The sequence below is a fragment of the Kluyveromyces lactis genome (assembly GCF_000002515.2).
Source record: "Kluyveromyces lactis strain NRRL Y-1140 chromosome F complete sequence".
NCBI lineage: Eukaryota > Fungi > Ascomycota > Saccharomycetes > Saccharomycetales > Saccharomycetaceae > Kluyveromyces > Kluyveromyces lactis.
In genome coordinates, this window is record NC_006042.1 from 2,502,860 (window position 1) to 2,519,658 (window position 16,799).

General features: G+C 37.2%; 6 protein-coding genes across 6 annotated transcripts; 3 read left to right on the plus strand and 3 right to left on the minus strand.

Annotated features, from left to right (window-relative positions):
• Positions 1-33: 33 nt before the first annotated feature.
• On the minus strand, positions 34-1,815 carry AEP3 (Aep3p; the record flags this gene model as incomplete). The annotated part of the gene is made up of 1 exon (XM_456286.1): positions 34-1,815. The coding sequence occupies one exon, from the start codon at positions 1,813-1,815 to the stop codon at positions 34-36; it is 1,782 nt and encodes a 593-aa protein (XP_456286.1).
• A 351-nt stretch (positions 1,816-2,166) lies between these two features.
• Positions 2,167-5,700, minus strand: NCR1 (sphingolipid transporter; the record flags this gene model as incomplete). The annotated part of the gene is made up of 1 exon (XM_456287.1): positions 2,167-5,700. The coding sequence occupies one exon, from the start codon at positions 5,698-5,700 to the stop codon at positions 2,167-2,169; it is 3,534 nt and encodes a 1,177-aa protein (XP_456287.1).
• Positions 5,701-5,978: 278 nt separating this feature from the next.
• On the plus strand, positions 5,979-7,709 carry TFC8 (transcription factor TFIIIC subunit TFC8; the record flags this gene model as incomplete). The annotated part of the gene is made up of 1 exon (XM_456288.1): positions 5,979-7,709. One exon carries the CDS (start codon positions 5,979-5,981, stop codon positions 7,707-7,709), a length of 1,731 nt encoding a protein of 576 aa, XP_456288.1.
• Positions 7,710-7,776: 67 nt separating this feature from the next.
• On the minus strand, positions 7,777-10,200 carry CHL1 (DNA helicase; the record flags this gene model as incomplete). The annotated part of the gene is made up of 1 exon (XM_456289.1): positions 7,777-10,200. The coding sequence occupies one exon, from the start codon at positions 10,198-10,200 to the stop codon at positions 7,777-7,779; it is 2,424 nt and encodes an 807-aa protein (XP_456289.1).
• Positions 10,201-11,834: 1,634 nt separating this feature from the next.
• Positions 11,835-12,797, plus strand: KLLA0_F27203g (uncharacterized protein; the record flags this gene model as incomplete). The annotated part of the gene is made up of 1 exon (XM_456290.1): positions 11,835-12,797. One exon carries the CDS (start codon positions 11,835-11,837, stop codon positions 12,795-12,797), a length of 963 nt encoding a protein of 320 aa, XP_456290.1.
• A 2,113-nt stretch (positions 12,798-14,910) lies between these two features.
• Positions 14,911-16,311, plus strand: CIP1 (Cip1p; the record flags this gene model as incomplete). The annotated part of the gene is made up of 1 exon (XM_456291.1): positions 14,911-16,311. One exon carries the CDS (start codon positions 14,911-14,913, stop codon positions 16,309-16,311), a length of 1,401 nt encoding a protein of 466 aa, XP_456291.1.
• Between the last annotated feature and the right edge of the window lie 488 nt (positions 16,312-16,799).

Consider the following 16,799-nt stretch of genomic DNA (forward strand, 5'->3'; position numbering starts at 1 on the left):
GTCATTATATATTTATTTCGTTTCATGCTCGTATCATTTGGCTTGTTCTTCAATTATTCCTCTATTGATAAGATCATTCTTTAATGCCGAATAATAATCATTCCTGTAAGCTGCGTCGTGAGACTGTTTATTCCGTATAGCTGTCTCTTTAAGCTTCTTTAGGTATTTGACTTTTTTCTTTGAACTTTTAGCAACTTCGTGTTTATCCAATTGGTCTCTAGAATTGGATTGATACGGTACCGACCCAAGCCTTCTGAATACATTCCTGTATTCAGAATATTCTAACCAACAGTTCCATTTGATACCTCGCTTATCCCAAATACATCTTTTGGCCAATGCATCCAGTCTGGTAATTGAATCATGGGTCGGGATCGTTTTGATGTTGCTATTCATGATTGCACGGCATTTAGCGATCCAATAATTCATCACAACATGCCCTCCCGTATGCTCTTTAAGATTGATAAGGAGCATCTGATATACTCTGCTGAACTCCGAACTATATCCCTGCCTGACAAGACATTTGAAAAGAAGGTCATAACAATGGAGAGTTGGTTCAACTTCAAACGTTGCTTTAAAGGTGTTCACTGTCATAATACACATGTCCATTCTGCCTTTTTCGGAGAACTGCCTTAGATACTCTTCAAGGAAAAAAGGATCTTTCACGCGAAAATTTAAGTGTCTTGCATACTCCATAAGCTTCCAGGAGGCCTGGAACTTGTCCCTTTTGATTAATGACCGGTGGCATATCTTGATGATTTTTGTATCAACAGGAATATCATTCTCTCGTAAAAAGTCTATTATGACATTGAAAGGAATGTCTTCCTCTTCTAGGATTCCGTATAATAGATGGTATGTTAAAGGAACTCCTCTTTCAACCATTTTCTCTAAAAATATAGCTCTTGATATATTATCCTTCAAAAGAAAATAACAGGTGTTCCAAGTTATCACATCTGCAGATATATTCTCTTTTTTCATCCTTTCCAGATAAAATATTGCTTCGCGATATGGGAGTTGTTGTTTAATTAACCTGGAGTTCCTGAGAAGGTTCCTTAACATTAAATTATAAGTTTGGACGTTTGGTGCGATACCTTCGGATTTCATTTGTGCATAAAGCTCTCTGCAGGTGGCAAAATTGTTCTTGTTTCCGTAGTAGTATATTACATCGTTGAACACTGAAGCCGTTTTCAATGGCGCAATTCGTAAATTAGAAGGATGTAGCAAATTCTTAAGAAGTTTCGGTATTATTCCGTCTTGTAAAGATGACCCTTTGTGATGGAATTTGGTGTGCGTCAAAAGTCCAATATAGTCTTCGAACTCTTGAATATCGCTTAGTACTTCTTCTGTTATTTTGGGAATTTCAGTGAAACATTCCCTTTCAAAGAAACGCTTTTTAGCGACAAGAGAAACATTATCCTCAGAGACTTGAAAAAGACTAGAAATAAGTTTAGCAACATCTTCACTGGATATGGAGAATATTCTTTCGTGTGCGTCTTGAGTTTTCAAAGTTCTTTTTAGTGTGTTGGAAAATTGAGCGGCTCGTTTATAGTCATATTTGCTAACTCGCAACGATGTTCGTGCAAGATACGGTAGCTGCAATGAATTCAAATATTCATTATGCACCACGGTTGAAGTGTTTTCCAACTTAGAGGCAGGTTCATTTATTTTAGTTGTGCTTATTTTGGAAGGACGGTCTTTATCTCGCACTCTAACTGAGAAGGTAAACTGTTTTGGTGATATCTTGATTCCAGGCTCCGAAACAGTCGATGTTAATGGAGACTTTCTAAGATATGATCCTAGTAATCGAAGCTTGTCCATTATCAGCTGAAGGTGCTGAATATTGCGTTCACTCCTGTATCTGTCTGCTTTTTTCAATGAATGCTAAATCTTGGATGAATGCTCACTGATTGAGATATCTATAAATCGAAGTTTTAATGTCGTTTTTAATTTCGTGAGAAAAATCTATTATCAGAATAACATAACTGTAAATAATAGTTTCCATTTCAGTAAGAATAACACATTCTACATATGTTGCATTTTAGTCTTGCTTTTGATATGGCAAGATACGGCAAGAATAAATACTGTGACCCATCTGTATGACTTTCGTTAGAAAAACCGTATTAAGTACATAGTATGTAACAATGACTGAAGAATTACTATATAGTATATTTACTCTGCTATTGCAATATTGGATTTGCTTTCGATAAAACACTTTCCACCAATCATGGATAGTAAAACCGGTAAAAAGATGAGAGCGTGGAGCGATGCTACAAAGATTAACGATGCCCACATTCTGAAATAAAACACTTGAAAAATTTTTGATTGGGTTAGAGCTAAAACAGAGATACCAATGATTTTTGTCATGGTAATACCCTTCAAAACAGAACCCCCAATAGTTGTCATTGCATAAATAACACGAGAGTTTCTGTCCTTTTTAACTCCTACTGGAACGATAGTAAAAGCTCGAGTAATATGAATGCAGAATTCAACTGCTAAGCCTACACAAATTAAAAGATTAACCAACGACACCGCATTCAACCTGATTCCGAAAAAGTACATCATAGCTAAAATGTCTACAATGATCATGGTGACTATTCCAGAAAGAATGAGAGAAGTCATCGCAGACCCAAGTAGTAACCAGGAAACAAAGAATATCAACAAAATTGAAGCCGTTATCAACTTTGCTGTTAACGAGACGATTGTTGAATATTGTACAAAGAAGATGTAGAAAGGTGAGTAAGCATACACATCCAAATCATTTAGTTCATCAACAATTCTTTGAGCATCTTTGTATGCATTGATGTAATCCTCTTGTGATCTTAACGGACTATGTCCAGTTCTGAAGGTTGAAGTAATGATATTTGAATCATTATAGACAATTGCTGAGGAATATGGCGATTTGCCTCCCAAAGGACAAGGATCACTCGGAGCATTTATCCATATGTCGAAGTACTTCATGAACTCATCCCCTTCTGGGAATCCACTCATATCGTAATCCCATTCTCCATCCTTATAGCAGGTTTCACACCTACGAGGAGGAAAGTGAGGTGGACAGATTTCTTCACTTCCTTTCTTCAAACGGCAACATTGGTCAAGTTCTGGATTTAAGAACATCATATAGTCGTCGTACCAATTAGCTAAAGGTTCAACAATAGAAGATCTTAGCCTTTCTAGTTCTAAAACATTACCTAGGGAATAATCATCACATTCAGTAAATTTACCACATATCTTCTTTTGTGCAGATTTAATTCTTAGATCGAGATTCTTCACAACAAAATATACAGGGGGTCCAACATTCAAGTATTCATAGACATCTTGGAAGTAATTGACCAAGTACGAATTTTGCGGAACTGCCATAGTTTGGTCCAATCCAAACTTGATAGAAGGCAGAAATACTAAAGATATGATAAACCAAGAGAAAAAAACTCCGAGAACCTTCCTTTTCTTATCGAGCAAAGATAAGAATGTCCTATTAAGTACCCCTTCTTCTTCATTATCGTCCGTAAGTTCTTCAACGTTGGCTGCATCATAATATTTTTCGTAGAAGTGTAGGATGCAAACGTAACTTGTCAACTGTAAAACGACGTTAAAGCAAAGAGCGACCGCAGCACAGATTGCAAAATTACGCACAGCTGGCATTTCTACCATTGTAGCTAATAAAAAGCATCCACCTTGACATAGAAAAGAAAACAAGATCGACGGTGATATTTTGCCGATCGAAAGAACAATTTTTTCTTGGATTGTACTGGAAGAATAGTGCGAGTTCACTCTGTCAAATTCATGAGTAATTAGAAAGATATTGTCGATACCAATCGCTAATATTAAGAATGGAATAACCTCTGCTAGAATCAAAGTAGATTTGATTCCAAAAATACTTAAAAGTCCCGAGGACGCAATCACCGAAGAAAAAACGATAAGAACTCCTGCGCAGCCTAACAGATACCGAGAACCGCCGGTTCGTCTTTTTAAAGCCCAAGAAGCATAGAAGAACATGATCAAATACGATGCAGAAACAACAATAATGTCACTACTACTATTCAACTCCTTTTCTAATGACATTTCGGTATTGAAGCTGATTCGTAGCCCATCAGGAATAGACAATGATAGAAGATACTGTTCTAACTTTTCTTCCCATAATTTTGCCGATTCTGTATGATTGGACAATAACAATGTAACGACAAAAGCGTTCGATTCGAATACATTCTCATCGCTGAAAAGAACATTCGTTTTCAAAGGTTGCTGGAATGAAGGCAAACAATTCACGGGGGAATCTGTACATGATTCTAGTTGTTGCTTCCAAGAGGATTCATCAGGCAAGATACCTTGGAAGTATTGGGTGACAGATTCGATAACGCAGGTTGAGTCTTCTGTCGGTCTGAAGCATAAATCTTGATAGCTGATATTTTCAGTGGACAAGAGGTTTTCCGTGATTAGGTTTTCAGTTTCAAACCACCATTTTAGGTTCTCATAGCTCAAAACAGGACCGGTATCATTGACGATGAAAACCTGTTCGGTCCTATAGAACGGACCGAAATTAGCATCAAAGTGTGTTTTTTCTTTGAATTTCGGGGAGCTTGGATTGACCCAAAGATTCACAGGATCCGTTTCCAAATCACCAAATACTATTAAGGCTATCAAAAGAATTGTAATAAAAATAGCCGAGTAAGATAACACGGTAATAGGATTTTTGATGCAGGCGGCCACAGTGTTCGAAAGAACGTCCGAGATTTTATCATTCATAGCGTTTCTTTCGGTGGCATATTCTACGAATAGGCCATCATCAATATCTGAATTGGCAGCGTTACCATTATCCAGCAAAGGTTCACTACCCTCCACAATGTTAGTGGACTTAATCTTTCGACGTCTGAAAATGATAATATGCCAACCTCCAATCGCAAGGAAAGCTAACGCATACAAAACCAAAAGGGCAAAGGAAGTGCATGGTATACCAGCTACCATGCAACGCCCTTTTTTGATTGGAGCAAGAGTTGGACATGAGTTTGAGCAATCAGCACATGCACACTTGTACTTTGGATCGCTACAGGCGAAAACGTTTTCGTCAAACAATGAGTACTCATCTGAACTTGTCTCATATTCATAGTTTATTTGAAATGGAGAACCCCCTAACGCAGGCTTTTTGTCTCCTAAAAATTTCATAAATTCAGAATAATCTGACGCACCACCTCCTATCAAATCCATAGCATAACCATTCGTAGCTGAAAATTTTACGTTCTTACAAGAATCATAAAATGATGATGCCCATGAAGAGTTCAAAAAGAAATTCAACTCAGAAACAATTTCTCTACCATCACTCGATTCATCTGTACTAATTATATCAATAAACTGCCTTTGGTTAGGAGAACAAGTGAAGTGACAGAAAATTGTGTTGAAATTCTTCTTACAAGCTGGACAGGAAGCGATTATGCTTTCTGCTTTATTCAAGTTTTCTTTCAAAGCTTCCATTTGTTCTCTGGTACAACATAACCTTTCATTGTCTCGCCATTCCTCCCCACATATATCCACAAGAAACTGTACATCGCCTTGATCAATTACTGGAGGTTCAAAGTCTGCATCCACGGGACATGGTAAAGACGCACCAAAGACGCCCTTCTTACCACAATTCCCATACATCGCGCACGATTCCTGTGCATAGCATGTATGTATTAACAGTGCGACTGCCACATAAATCCATTGGTACCACATCAGCGTAGCAGAATCCAACTTGCTGTAGTGGGGTTCACGTCTCGTCTTTCCTTTATGGTTTTAAAGGTTTCTAAAGGGTTTTTAATCGACAAAGTTCAAATATAACTCTTGTTAAATATTAAAAATGTTTGAACCTATTTTTCACGCTTGCAACATAAACAAAAGTTCTAAAGGGAATACAAAAAAGAATAATAGCATTTTTGTCCAAACACGGCTGCAGTTAACTATTAATCTGCTGCATGCCAATAACTGTTAGCATTAGAGCTTGAGATTTGATTATGACTGTGCTGCACGATTTAAAGATAACAAGAAAAGCGCTTGAAAGTTGGACAGACAATATATCTTGGGGGAAAGATGGAAGCATATATATCTCTACCCAACCACAGCTGACTATTTGTGAACCTTTGTTCTGTAAGTCAGTTCAAAAACATTTGAAAAATCTCTTTCACGTTAAGGAGTTACATCTTCTTGGTCCTGATAATAAATTTGAGAATGTTTTCTTAGATCAAAATCAAATACTAAACTCACAACCGGAACCTGCTATTGTGCGCGTTGTCCCATCACCTCGCCCAGGACTAGTGGCAGGGATTACGAAACATGCGAACATTCTACTTTGTCAAGACAATCAAGTGTTATGTCAAGTTGATGATACAACTGCAGCTTACCCTAATCGAGCGTATCATTCGTTGGCATGGAACGATAAAAGTGATCTACTATTCACAGGAAATGAAAGAAATACTATCGATATATTCTCTGTATCCATGGACATCGTAGTGACCCACATGAAAAGCCTTCCATTAGATTTCAGTGATCAAAGTGAAAATAATTGGGTAACACTGTTGAGGTATCAAAACGAAAAACTGATATGCTCGAATAGTCAAAATGAAGTTTACTTGATAGATTTAGCGTCCTCGACCATAAAAAAGATATCGGAAGCTACTAAATTCTCAATAAGTGATATCCAGTTTGTCGGAAATAGAGTTTTAATTACGAGTTTGGGCTCTATCCATTGTTATGATATAAATGCCGACAAACACACAATAGAAACATTTGATATTTTAAATGAGTTCTTTATTATTAGGTTACCTGATAAAGAAAGTGCTATCCTTTTATCTGATAAGACAAGTGTGAAAGTCGTTTTAACCGATTCGAACATATCCCTCTCAGCAGATGAAGTGATTTCTCCTCTGCTGGAGAAGAGATTTATTAAATGGAACAATACATTTAACGAATATCATAAATACGAAACCAAGTTATATGTTAGAGGTATTTCTCCTTCTCCAGATGGTTTCACGGTTGCAATACTCTATGATATCGAAAGATTATCTTTGAAATACTCTATTCCATCTGAGCAAGTCTTTAGACTGCTTATTGTACCTCTATCTGATAAATGGGAGGTATCAGATAAAGCGTCTGGTTTGGCTTGGTATCAAACCTACAATGTATACAATGCACCAGCTTCAAATATGGCTAATTTGATAAGCGAAAAAGTCTTTGATACTTCCCAGTCATTCGAAGACTACTTATCATCAATCCTAAAAAGTAAAGAGATGCTACAATGGAGATTCAGTAGCTTCATAGAAGATCTTCCATCTGCTAAAAAAATACATACATTAATCTTTTCTTATGTTTCCAACCACCTAAACGAAATCACAAACCCGTTAGATCAAGCGTATGCTATTTGGTTATCTGTACTTCTAGGAGAAAGCCCACCATTTGAGCTTGCAGCAGTCGAATTTAAAGGCCAGTTTATTTCGGAATATTTTGATTTCAATAAGAATGCGAATGAGAACATCATTGTATCAGAATCAAAACATGAGTGGAAAAGGTGCTGTGTTACTGGCTTACCCCTGATATCTACCAATGTTAAGATTTGTCCAGTAAGTAAATGTCGTGTAATTGACCTAGAAAAGGATAACTTAAACGACTATGGGTGGCTTTCAACTATTGTTTTAAAAATATTTGGTAACATTAGTATATTTACAGGTACAAAAATGACTAGTGTTTAAACTATCATCAATTAATAAATAATACTTCTTTGGATAGAACTTCGTTTACTTTAGGAATGAGTGACATTCATCGATTAGATGCAAAAAACACAGAAGTCTGTGCAAATATCTCTGAAGTTTTAAGTTCCGACTTAACCCTCTTTCTGACCCATTCAGACAGTTTATGTTGAACTTTATTGTTTAAGTATCTATTGTCTACGAGATATATGCATGCGTAATCATTTGCGTGTCGAATTGCTCTTCCTATACTCTGATTAACAGCCTTCATACATATATTCTCATAGAATTCGATAGTTGCTGACTTAGCGTCTTTTAAAGAACCTCCGGCAGATATCACCTTTTGCTCGATATGCCGTTTTTTGACAAGTAGTTCACTACTATAGAGATTTGGATATGGAAGGCCTACCATAACAACTGCTCTCGCTAGGTTATCTTGGAAATTTATGCCCTCGGAGAGTTTACCTCCCACCACTGAGAATAGAAAGGCACCTTTTTTTTTATCGAGAATCGTCGAGGAATATTGTGGCAGTATATCACTTCCACCAGGAGTCTCATAGAATATTCTCTTATTCATAGACAGTTTTTCGAAAATTTCCTCCAATTGCCAAAATTTGATAACGTGCTCAAGATACCCATAACTGGGAAAAAATACTACAATACCATGAGGTACTCTGCAGCCAAGTTCCAGAAGGAAGTCATAAAGCTTGCACATTACTGATTCGTTATTTCTGCTTTCATAGTTGAAATTGAATCCCTCAGATACGATAAACGTATCAAGGTTTGATTCTGGTATAATATGATTGCAAGAAAACTGTACGATATCTTTTGAAGGAACAAAAGGCAGAAGATTCTCTATGAATTCGGAAGTAGGTTGCATCGTTCCACCAGCAAGAATAACGCATTTACTGTCGTTTACTATTGTCTTGAAAATCTGATTGGGTTCCAGCAGCATGTATTTGATTATCATTCCTTCTTCGAAAAAGAACGAACCTTCAAAAGAGGGATTTGATAGGGACAAAACAAATTTTGAGATTTTGAAAAGAATTGGTTGCTTCACAGAGTTTGTATTACTTTCATCAGATTTGAGCTTTGAATCTGCGTAACTGTCAATTTTATATGCAATTTTGGAGCCTCTCATATAAGTTACCAGCTCATGGATGTTTAATAAATCCGCATTACTATCTCGAAACATTGACTGTGGTGAAATTTCTTTCCCTTTCTCAAAGTGAGATTCTATAAATGCTTGCAGTATATCCAATAATTTCATAAGCTTCATTATGTTGACACGGTTTTTTCCGTTGAGTTTCCTTTTAAACTTGTTGAGGTAAATTTTCATCAACTTCTTGCAGATTTTAATATCAGACAGCGATATTTCGCAGCTATATATAGATGTTATAGTATCCATCAAGTTGTGGGCCTCATCTATTATCACAATGCTGTCTTTAAGATTGATCCCAAGAGACTCTCGAATTTCAAAGGACAATATATGCTGGTAAGGCAGGGTCACTATTTCGGCACCCTCCAATGCTGTCCTTGATGAGTAGTACGGGCACACATGGAGGGAATGTCCCAACTGAACCAGGTCTTCGATGTCACTAATTTCTGAGAATGTATAATCACGGAATTGCTTTGAAGAAATCAGGTCCCTAGAATTGGTATAAAACTGGCATTCTTGCCGTTTCACTGTTTCGACACAGGCGTCATTTATCAAGTCACTTTTTAGCTTTGATACCTTCGCATGGATACACAATTGTTTTCTTGAGGCAAGTGGTAAAAATTTGATGCGTTCTTTTTCTAGTGTAGGTGATGACGGCGGAAAAGATGGCAAAGTCAATTGAGATGCAAATTGAGTTAACTGTGAATGAGTTCTTGATGAGAAGTAAATTTTCAAGGGGGATTTCAATTCCATGTTATTTTCTGTTTTTACATCATATCCTTTGTCAATTTTAGCTAGTAGCTTCTGAATTTCGTCATTTATCTGGCCCTTCTCATAATCGTTTTGATTTGAAACCGAATCTTGTTCATAGGGCTCTGGAAGGAAATTAGTTTCATCATCCTCAATTTCAATTTCTATATGTCGAGGAACTGTCTTTTTTCTCTTTCTGTCGCCAATGTCGAGTTGCCTTAGTACAGGTTTTATGTTGGACATGGAAAGTCCCTCTAAATAGTTTTCGTATTCTTGCAAACTTTTGGATTTCTCCTTCATAATTTTATCGTTATAGAACTGATTCACCCATTCTGGTTCGTCGTCAGAAGATGAGAAAGTAGAATCCGACAAATTGTCATTGTCCACTTTGCTATTCAATTTTTCTAATTTATGCTCACGCAACCAAGTTACAGTGCTACAGATCAGAGATAAAGTTTTACCGGTGCCTGTAGGACTTTCAAAGATACCAACTTTCTTACCAGAATTCAGTAGCTCATATATATGTTCCATTAACTGTGTCTGAATATCATAAGGCTGATAAGGATGATGGAAATTCTTACCCATAGTTCGACAACAGTCAATGAACTTTGCTCCAGTGAGAATATAAACCTTGAACCAACTTTGAAATATGTTTACTGGTAAGTCATACACGCATCTCGTATGAGCAATCTAACACAACAGGACTTTTCGAATAGCAAAAGACACAGACATGCACTTTTCAATACCAACTGAGATGAAAAATAGAAAGACATTCCACCATTCACTAGAATCTCATCGATCATATCAAATCATAACTATTACGATCTTGGAAATCATTATCCACAGCATGTAAATAAAAGAAAGAAATAGTTGTGCTATAGATCACGTGATCTTAGTGTTAAGATCCATCTATACGAAAGTATACGAGATAGAAAGAACTATTACGTGACAACTCTTTTATCATATACGAGATAGAGAAGTACAAATAGAAGAGAAGAATCAATCTTATGCCAACTCATAGGATAATTAGGCATTATATAATGTAAAGATGATGGTAGAGAGAACGAGCAATACTCACCACACAACGGTGTATAATATTAGTCAATTGATGTCAGATACAGATAATATGAGCGAAGGAATATCACAATGTCAGGGTAACACTGAACAGAGAGATTCCGGGACTCAATACTTAGTGTTGATGTGTCTGGTATTTCCAGTCACGTGTTGTTAAATTAAGATCTTTGGTATCTGATGAATCCATAGCGTTTATTAGCTATATATCTAGTAGTGTATGTTGATGCACCTGGCGATCTGGCATGACTGTGTTGATCGTCCTTGTACAGATCCAATGCCTCCTTATATAATAACTCAGATTGGTTGATGATGTTTCAACTAGAAACAATCCTTACGTATCATCTTGGTACTTAACCGCCTATTACATTGGTAGTTACCCGATCATAGTTTATGATCCGTTTCAACACTTAGTGGCCGAAAGATGTTTTTCTGACCTTTTTTTTTCCATTATCTTCGAAGGTATGATTCAGGCATATGTACTTGTTCAGTCTACGTCATTGTCAGGGCAATCTCTAGGTACAACCCTTCAAATAACTGAAAACGCAGGTTTCTCCAGCGGTTTCTGAATAAAATCCTATACAGACTCATTGCACTTTCGTACATGGATTATGAAAGGTGAAAAAAAAAAATGAAAAGGTGACATATGCAGGTATTCTGGATAAATCGAAAGCAAGTCAGAACGGGAAGATTGTTGGATTTCGATAATAAATCTGCTCGAGATATAAATGCAAGTTCTGTCACACCTCCGGGCAATATCCGGCCAGGTATCTATTTCTTTTGATGTCAACAGTATTTTTTTTTTTCATTTTGTTTTTCGAGATCTCTAACTGGTGGGGAGAAGACTACATCTGTTTTACAGTTTCTTTCGTTAATGTTATATTGGGAACAGGTTAAGATAGTGCTATATAAAGGTTAATGAAGCAGGAAACTTTCTGAGTGCCACTATTAAGGGCTGTATTAGTAGTATTATCATTCAGAAACAAGAAAGCACTATCTCTGTCTATGTCTACTGTTCCTTCTTTTCAAAGATTGTTTATGAACGAGATTTATTGAGTTGCTACATTATTATTAGAGTTAAGATAAGCAAATCGAAACGAAAAAATCTTCAATATTAGCATCAGAATAGTTCCGTTTCATTCATTAACATGGCATCACCGATCTTCATATCAAAGAAACCCACTTCATTGACCAGTGAGTATTTTTTTCTTGGAACAAAATACTATGGGAATTCATTGATTCGAATATCAAATGGGATTAAAACATTGCATCCAGATCATATGAAGAAATGGATTCCGATATTGCTGCTGTCTAGTGTCACATACGCTTTTGTGGAAGCTGCTAAACATTGTGTTTCGAAGTTAAACTGCAGAGGATGTGAGTACTTGAAGTGCGTTCTGGATCCACATATGATTGGTATATGTATAATACAGTTCTGTGTTTCAAGTTTCGAGACCACGTTCTGGCAATCATTAAACGAACTGGATAAAAGATATCATCTGCACAGTGGAACAGTTAATCTACAAGGTATAGGAAAACAACGAACAAGAACACTACAGTTCCAATTACGGGCCACGATAACGCAGCTTTTCTTGATCATGACAGTATCATGGTTTCCAAGCATCGCATGCCATGCCATAATTTCAATTCTTACATTCAACCAATTATCTCATCGGTTCGGTACAGACATCTCATTTTTAGTATGCTCTCTCTTGTTGTTGTTCCCACCGATGTGGCAAATAAAGTTTTTGTCTCATTTCTGTTCGTTCAATCTGTTGATCAGAGCGTCTTTAGCACCGTATTTCAACAAGACAATGCTACAGAAGAGTGAACGACACACGTGGATTCAGTCAAGAAGCGGAATCTTGTACGGATACATGCTTCCCTTCTATCTGATGATTATCTCAACTTCTTACTTATCTATGATAGTGTTTTATCTATCACATGTCTCTGGTCTACCAGAACTGATTAGAGACCTTACAGACCCATTCCCCGACCCATACCTACCTGGCACGATTCAGATGTCAATATGGAATTCGAAACAATCTCTTTGGTCCAATAATAAATTGAAAACTAGCGATAGAGAGAAACGAGACTCTGACTCAGAGTGAGACTTATTCACGTACAATTTTCGGGCGTTGTTGAAGGGTATTCCCGAATATCCTCCAAAATATGATCCGAGCCATTGTCTTGTAAACGCCCTCATTGCTTTGTTCTTTTTCTTTTTCTTTTTCTTTTTTTTTTTTTCTGTTGTTATTCTCTTGATCTTTCATCGGTACTTTCAGCTGCATTATACTTCCCAATTAGGGAATTGAATGTAAAATATTCCAACATCGTTCTCGAGCTGTGCCTACTACAAGCATTTAAGTGCATTGTCAACCTGTTCGCATAGCAATGCAGATTGCGACAAGTTGGGCAACAAACGAAAGGACATAGATTATTATAGATTACAATTGATATATCACCTTTTCTGGTCTGTAACGGGTGCTCGAAGGTGCATGCCGACAATTAGTTGAAACTGCAAGTTTGAACGCGTCAACCAGTGTCGATATTTTCCTCTCTTACAATATGTAGTACAATCAAAGTGTCGATTTGCTATTGTTGTAAAGACGACCGCCAATATTTGTTCAATTAACATTCTGTAGATGCTAGGATAGGAAATAAATTTTATATCGAATGAGTAGTGAACCGATAATTTTCCGCATTTGAAAACATTGAAATGCCGATCCTGAACGGCTTTGCTATGAACTTGACTACATGTGGGGACTAGAACGAAGAGAAATGCTACTAGAAACATAACACAAAGAATAAAAACATGATTGAATAGTGCAAAGCAAATCTTCTAGTTGAATCTCGAGAACGACACCTACGTCAACACACTTGTTCGAAGACATTATTATCTTACTTAATCGCACTGAAGGCAAAAAAAAGGGGAGGATATATCGTTGACGTGTTCAAGAATTTTAAAACTAATCTAGTGCGAGAAGAATTCAGCTGAGCTGAAAGCTCATTATAAAAACATCAGTCCGGCAGCCTATGACTTTTTTTTCCAGAATCAGATTCAACCAAGAAATAGCTTCAAACAATATATTTCAAGCAAAACTTAGTTTAAACAACATAAAAAACTGCTCAAGTCCATTGTTTATTTTTCTTTACCGATCGCCCACATAGGAGAAGCGAGTCTCATCAGTTTGTGTCCCTTTTTCAGGCTTTAAGGAATCACAACAAAAAAAAAAAAATTCCCTCGAATATCCCAAAAATCCAACCTTAATCCCTTTAGGACTGCGTTTAACTTTAGCGAACGATACCTTATCCGAGTATTTATTGTTCTTAACTGCAGCATTAAACGTAAAAAAGAATAAAAAAGAGTACCCCAATAAGAGGGCGACTGGATTGGTGAATTGTATTTTTTTTGGAGTCACTATAACGATTAAAATCCGGCTAATTGCACTGTACTGACGCACCCGTACACTTTATAAACATTTGGCAGCGTTCTCTGAGCGTCCACCGCACTGGAAAAACACAAGATCACTCACATAAAAGTGGTACGTTTGTTGAAAAGTAAAATCGCAACATTTCTCTCCCACAAGTTTTGCATATACACCTGCTCCCTGCATATGTTTATTCTCTCAAATTACCAGTAAAAACTCGTTTGTGCATTGTTTTCACACGTCTGTTGACAAATCTCACATTTTCAGAAACACCACTCGAGCGTTCTTTCTTTCTTTTTAAAGTTCGTCGATATCGTTTCTACAGGAAGAGAAATTAGAAAACGGATTAGAAGGGGAAAAAAGATAATCCTGCATTGACTCCATTCGTTTTTTGCCTTTAAAACACGTCAAAGGGACGAATTTATTAAGAAACAAACAGGACCAATACCCAATATCTGTTCTAGTGTAAAACCTTAGTTGGTACCAAACAGCAGTAAGGAATACTATCTTCTTTTCTCAGGTTCTTTTAGGTTATTTTGGTTAGCTGTATTGGGCTAACAGACGTATCAAATCACATTTGGCTACTGAATCAAGTTTCGTTCCTGAACGTGTTTATTCTTTTAGAACGCAGAAACCTTTTTTCTCTTTGAACTGGTTACGTGCGATTGGTCATATATATAGGGGCAAGTTATCATTACCTCAGTTCAGTTCTTATAACTTGGTTAACCATTTGGGTACAACAAGTACATTAGCTTTGTCCGGTTCCCATTTTTTGGTCTTTACAACTGCATATATGTTTGAAATGAACGACCATCACACGTCCGTTAACGGGAAAGGGCTTAGGAGTATGCTTATCGAAAAGTTTCATCAAAAGTTCTCACATGCGAAAGGTGCTGCTGCAACACAGCAGCATGTGGAGCCGCCACAGCAACAGCAGATGGAACATCAGCAACACACGCATCCTCACATTTCAGTACCCCCCTCGCAGCCTTCAATAGATCCAGATGTTGAAATGGATCTCGACCATGATGAATACAATATTACTGCCTCGTCCTCGGTAGACATAGTCTCCGAAAAGATGGGGATAGAGCATGACAATATCCGGAATACGAAGCCAAAACCTTTCTCGAAGCAGCTGAACTTGAATACAGATGCATCTACATGGTACGTGCTAGAACAACAGCAACAAGTTTCTACGCCAGTTATGACTCCTGTAAATCAGTCAGGGCCGCCTCACATATATACAAACAGACATGGAAGCATGTCATCTCTTGCCAGTTCTGTTTCAGAACTGGGATATTCAAATGGAAGACCTTCTACTGCCAATAATATCAGCTCTATTCCTGCACCATTTACCCCCCAGTTTGTCTCTTTATTATTGGAGGTTTACCTACAGGTCTGCTCAGATCCGACAGTCACTCCATTCGATAGCAGTAACCCGCCTTCGGGGATTCTGCACCGGGTATCTAAAGTAGCAGTGGAAACAGCTGATGCTGATCAAGTTGATATCGGTCTGGAGAGAAATTCGTGGTTGTTGACTTTAGTGAGACAGCGGTTGTTGAAAGAGGTGCGGAAAGAAAACTATCTTTCAAGAAACAGTTCTATCATATCACTACCTCCTGTTCCTCAGTTCGGAAACGAAGGAATGTCTAACAATATGCTACAGCAAAGTCCACAGGATTATTTCAATTGTCATTCTGCCGAAAGTACAAATTCTCCACCTTCTTCCTTTACTACGAACTATTACACTGGTTTGAACTCGCCATTCGAATCTAGACCATCGTCGCAGCAGTTGCAACAACCGTTACAACTATCACAAGGCACTACGCAAGTTCCTCCTCAGAATCCAAAAGCTCTTGTCAGGTCACGAAACAATAGTTTCATTACAGCCGCTAGTAGATCAAGAAGTAACTCGTTCAAGATACACCCACAATTGTCAAATACTATTAGTGGTGTACAGCCACCTGCTCTTCCCAATCTAACAAGGTCAAGATCCTCTAGTAATGCTCATTTCTTTCTTACTCCAACAAATTCTATCCCATCCCAATCATCTTTCCTAGCACAATCAACCGCAAGCGTAAATACTCTTTTGAACTCAACTTCAAATGCTACAAATACTGCTGCTGCTGGTCAACAGCCTGATGAACGAAACAATAGATTACCCACACATATAGAAAATGAATCCAATTTATAGTTGCACTGGAACACAATTTGACTCGATGTAACATCATGAGCACTAATCTCCAATACAAACCTGAACATTACACCAAACATACCTATTAAATACTTGAGAAGTTAGACATTCACTCACTCATTCACAAAAACATAACATAAACCATCTTTTTGTTCTTGTAATTTTGTTAATATTTATGAATTTTCGGAAATCACATAGTTTAACAGTCAGTATTCCTCGATGATACTTCCCTCATTCAGGGAAATATATGCTGATGACGATTATTATTATTGTGTAGAATTACCTGATAGCATCTTATATATGGTGATATGTAAATTTAATCACTTCAATTTTACCGCATGGGGCCAAGCTGTTAAGTGTATGTAACTACTACATTGGTTTATGACCGGAAAAAGTGCCCGAATTCCTCTTATCAATTTAAGCCTATATACATGAGTTCTTGACCGTAAGAAAGCCTTGGGAGATGGTGATTTATGCCCTGATTATTG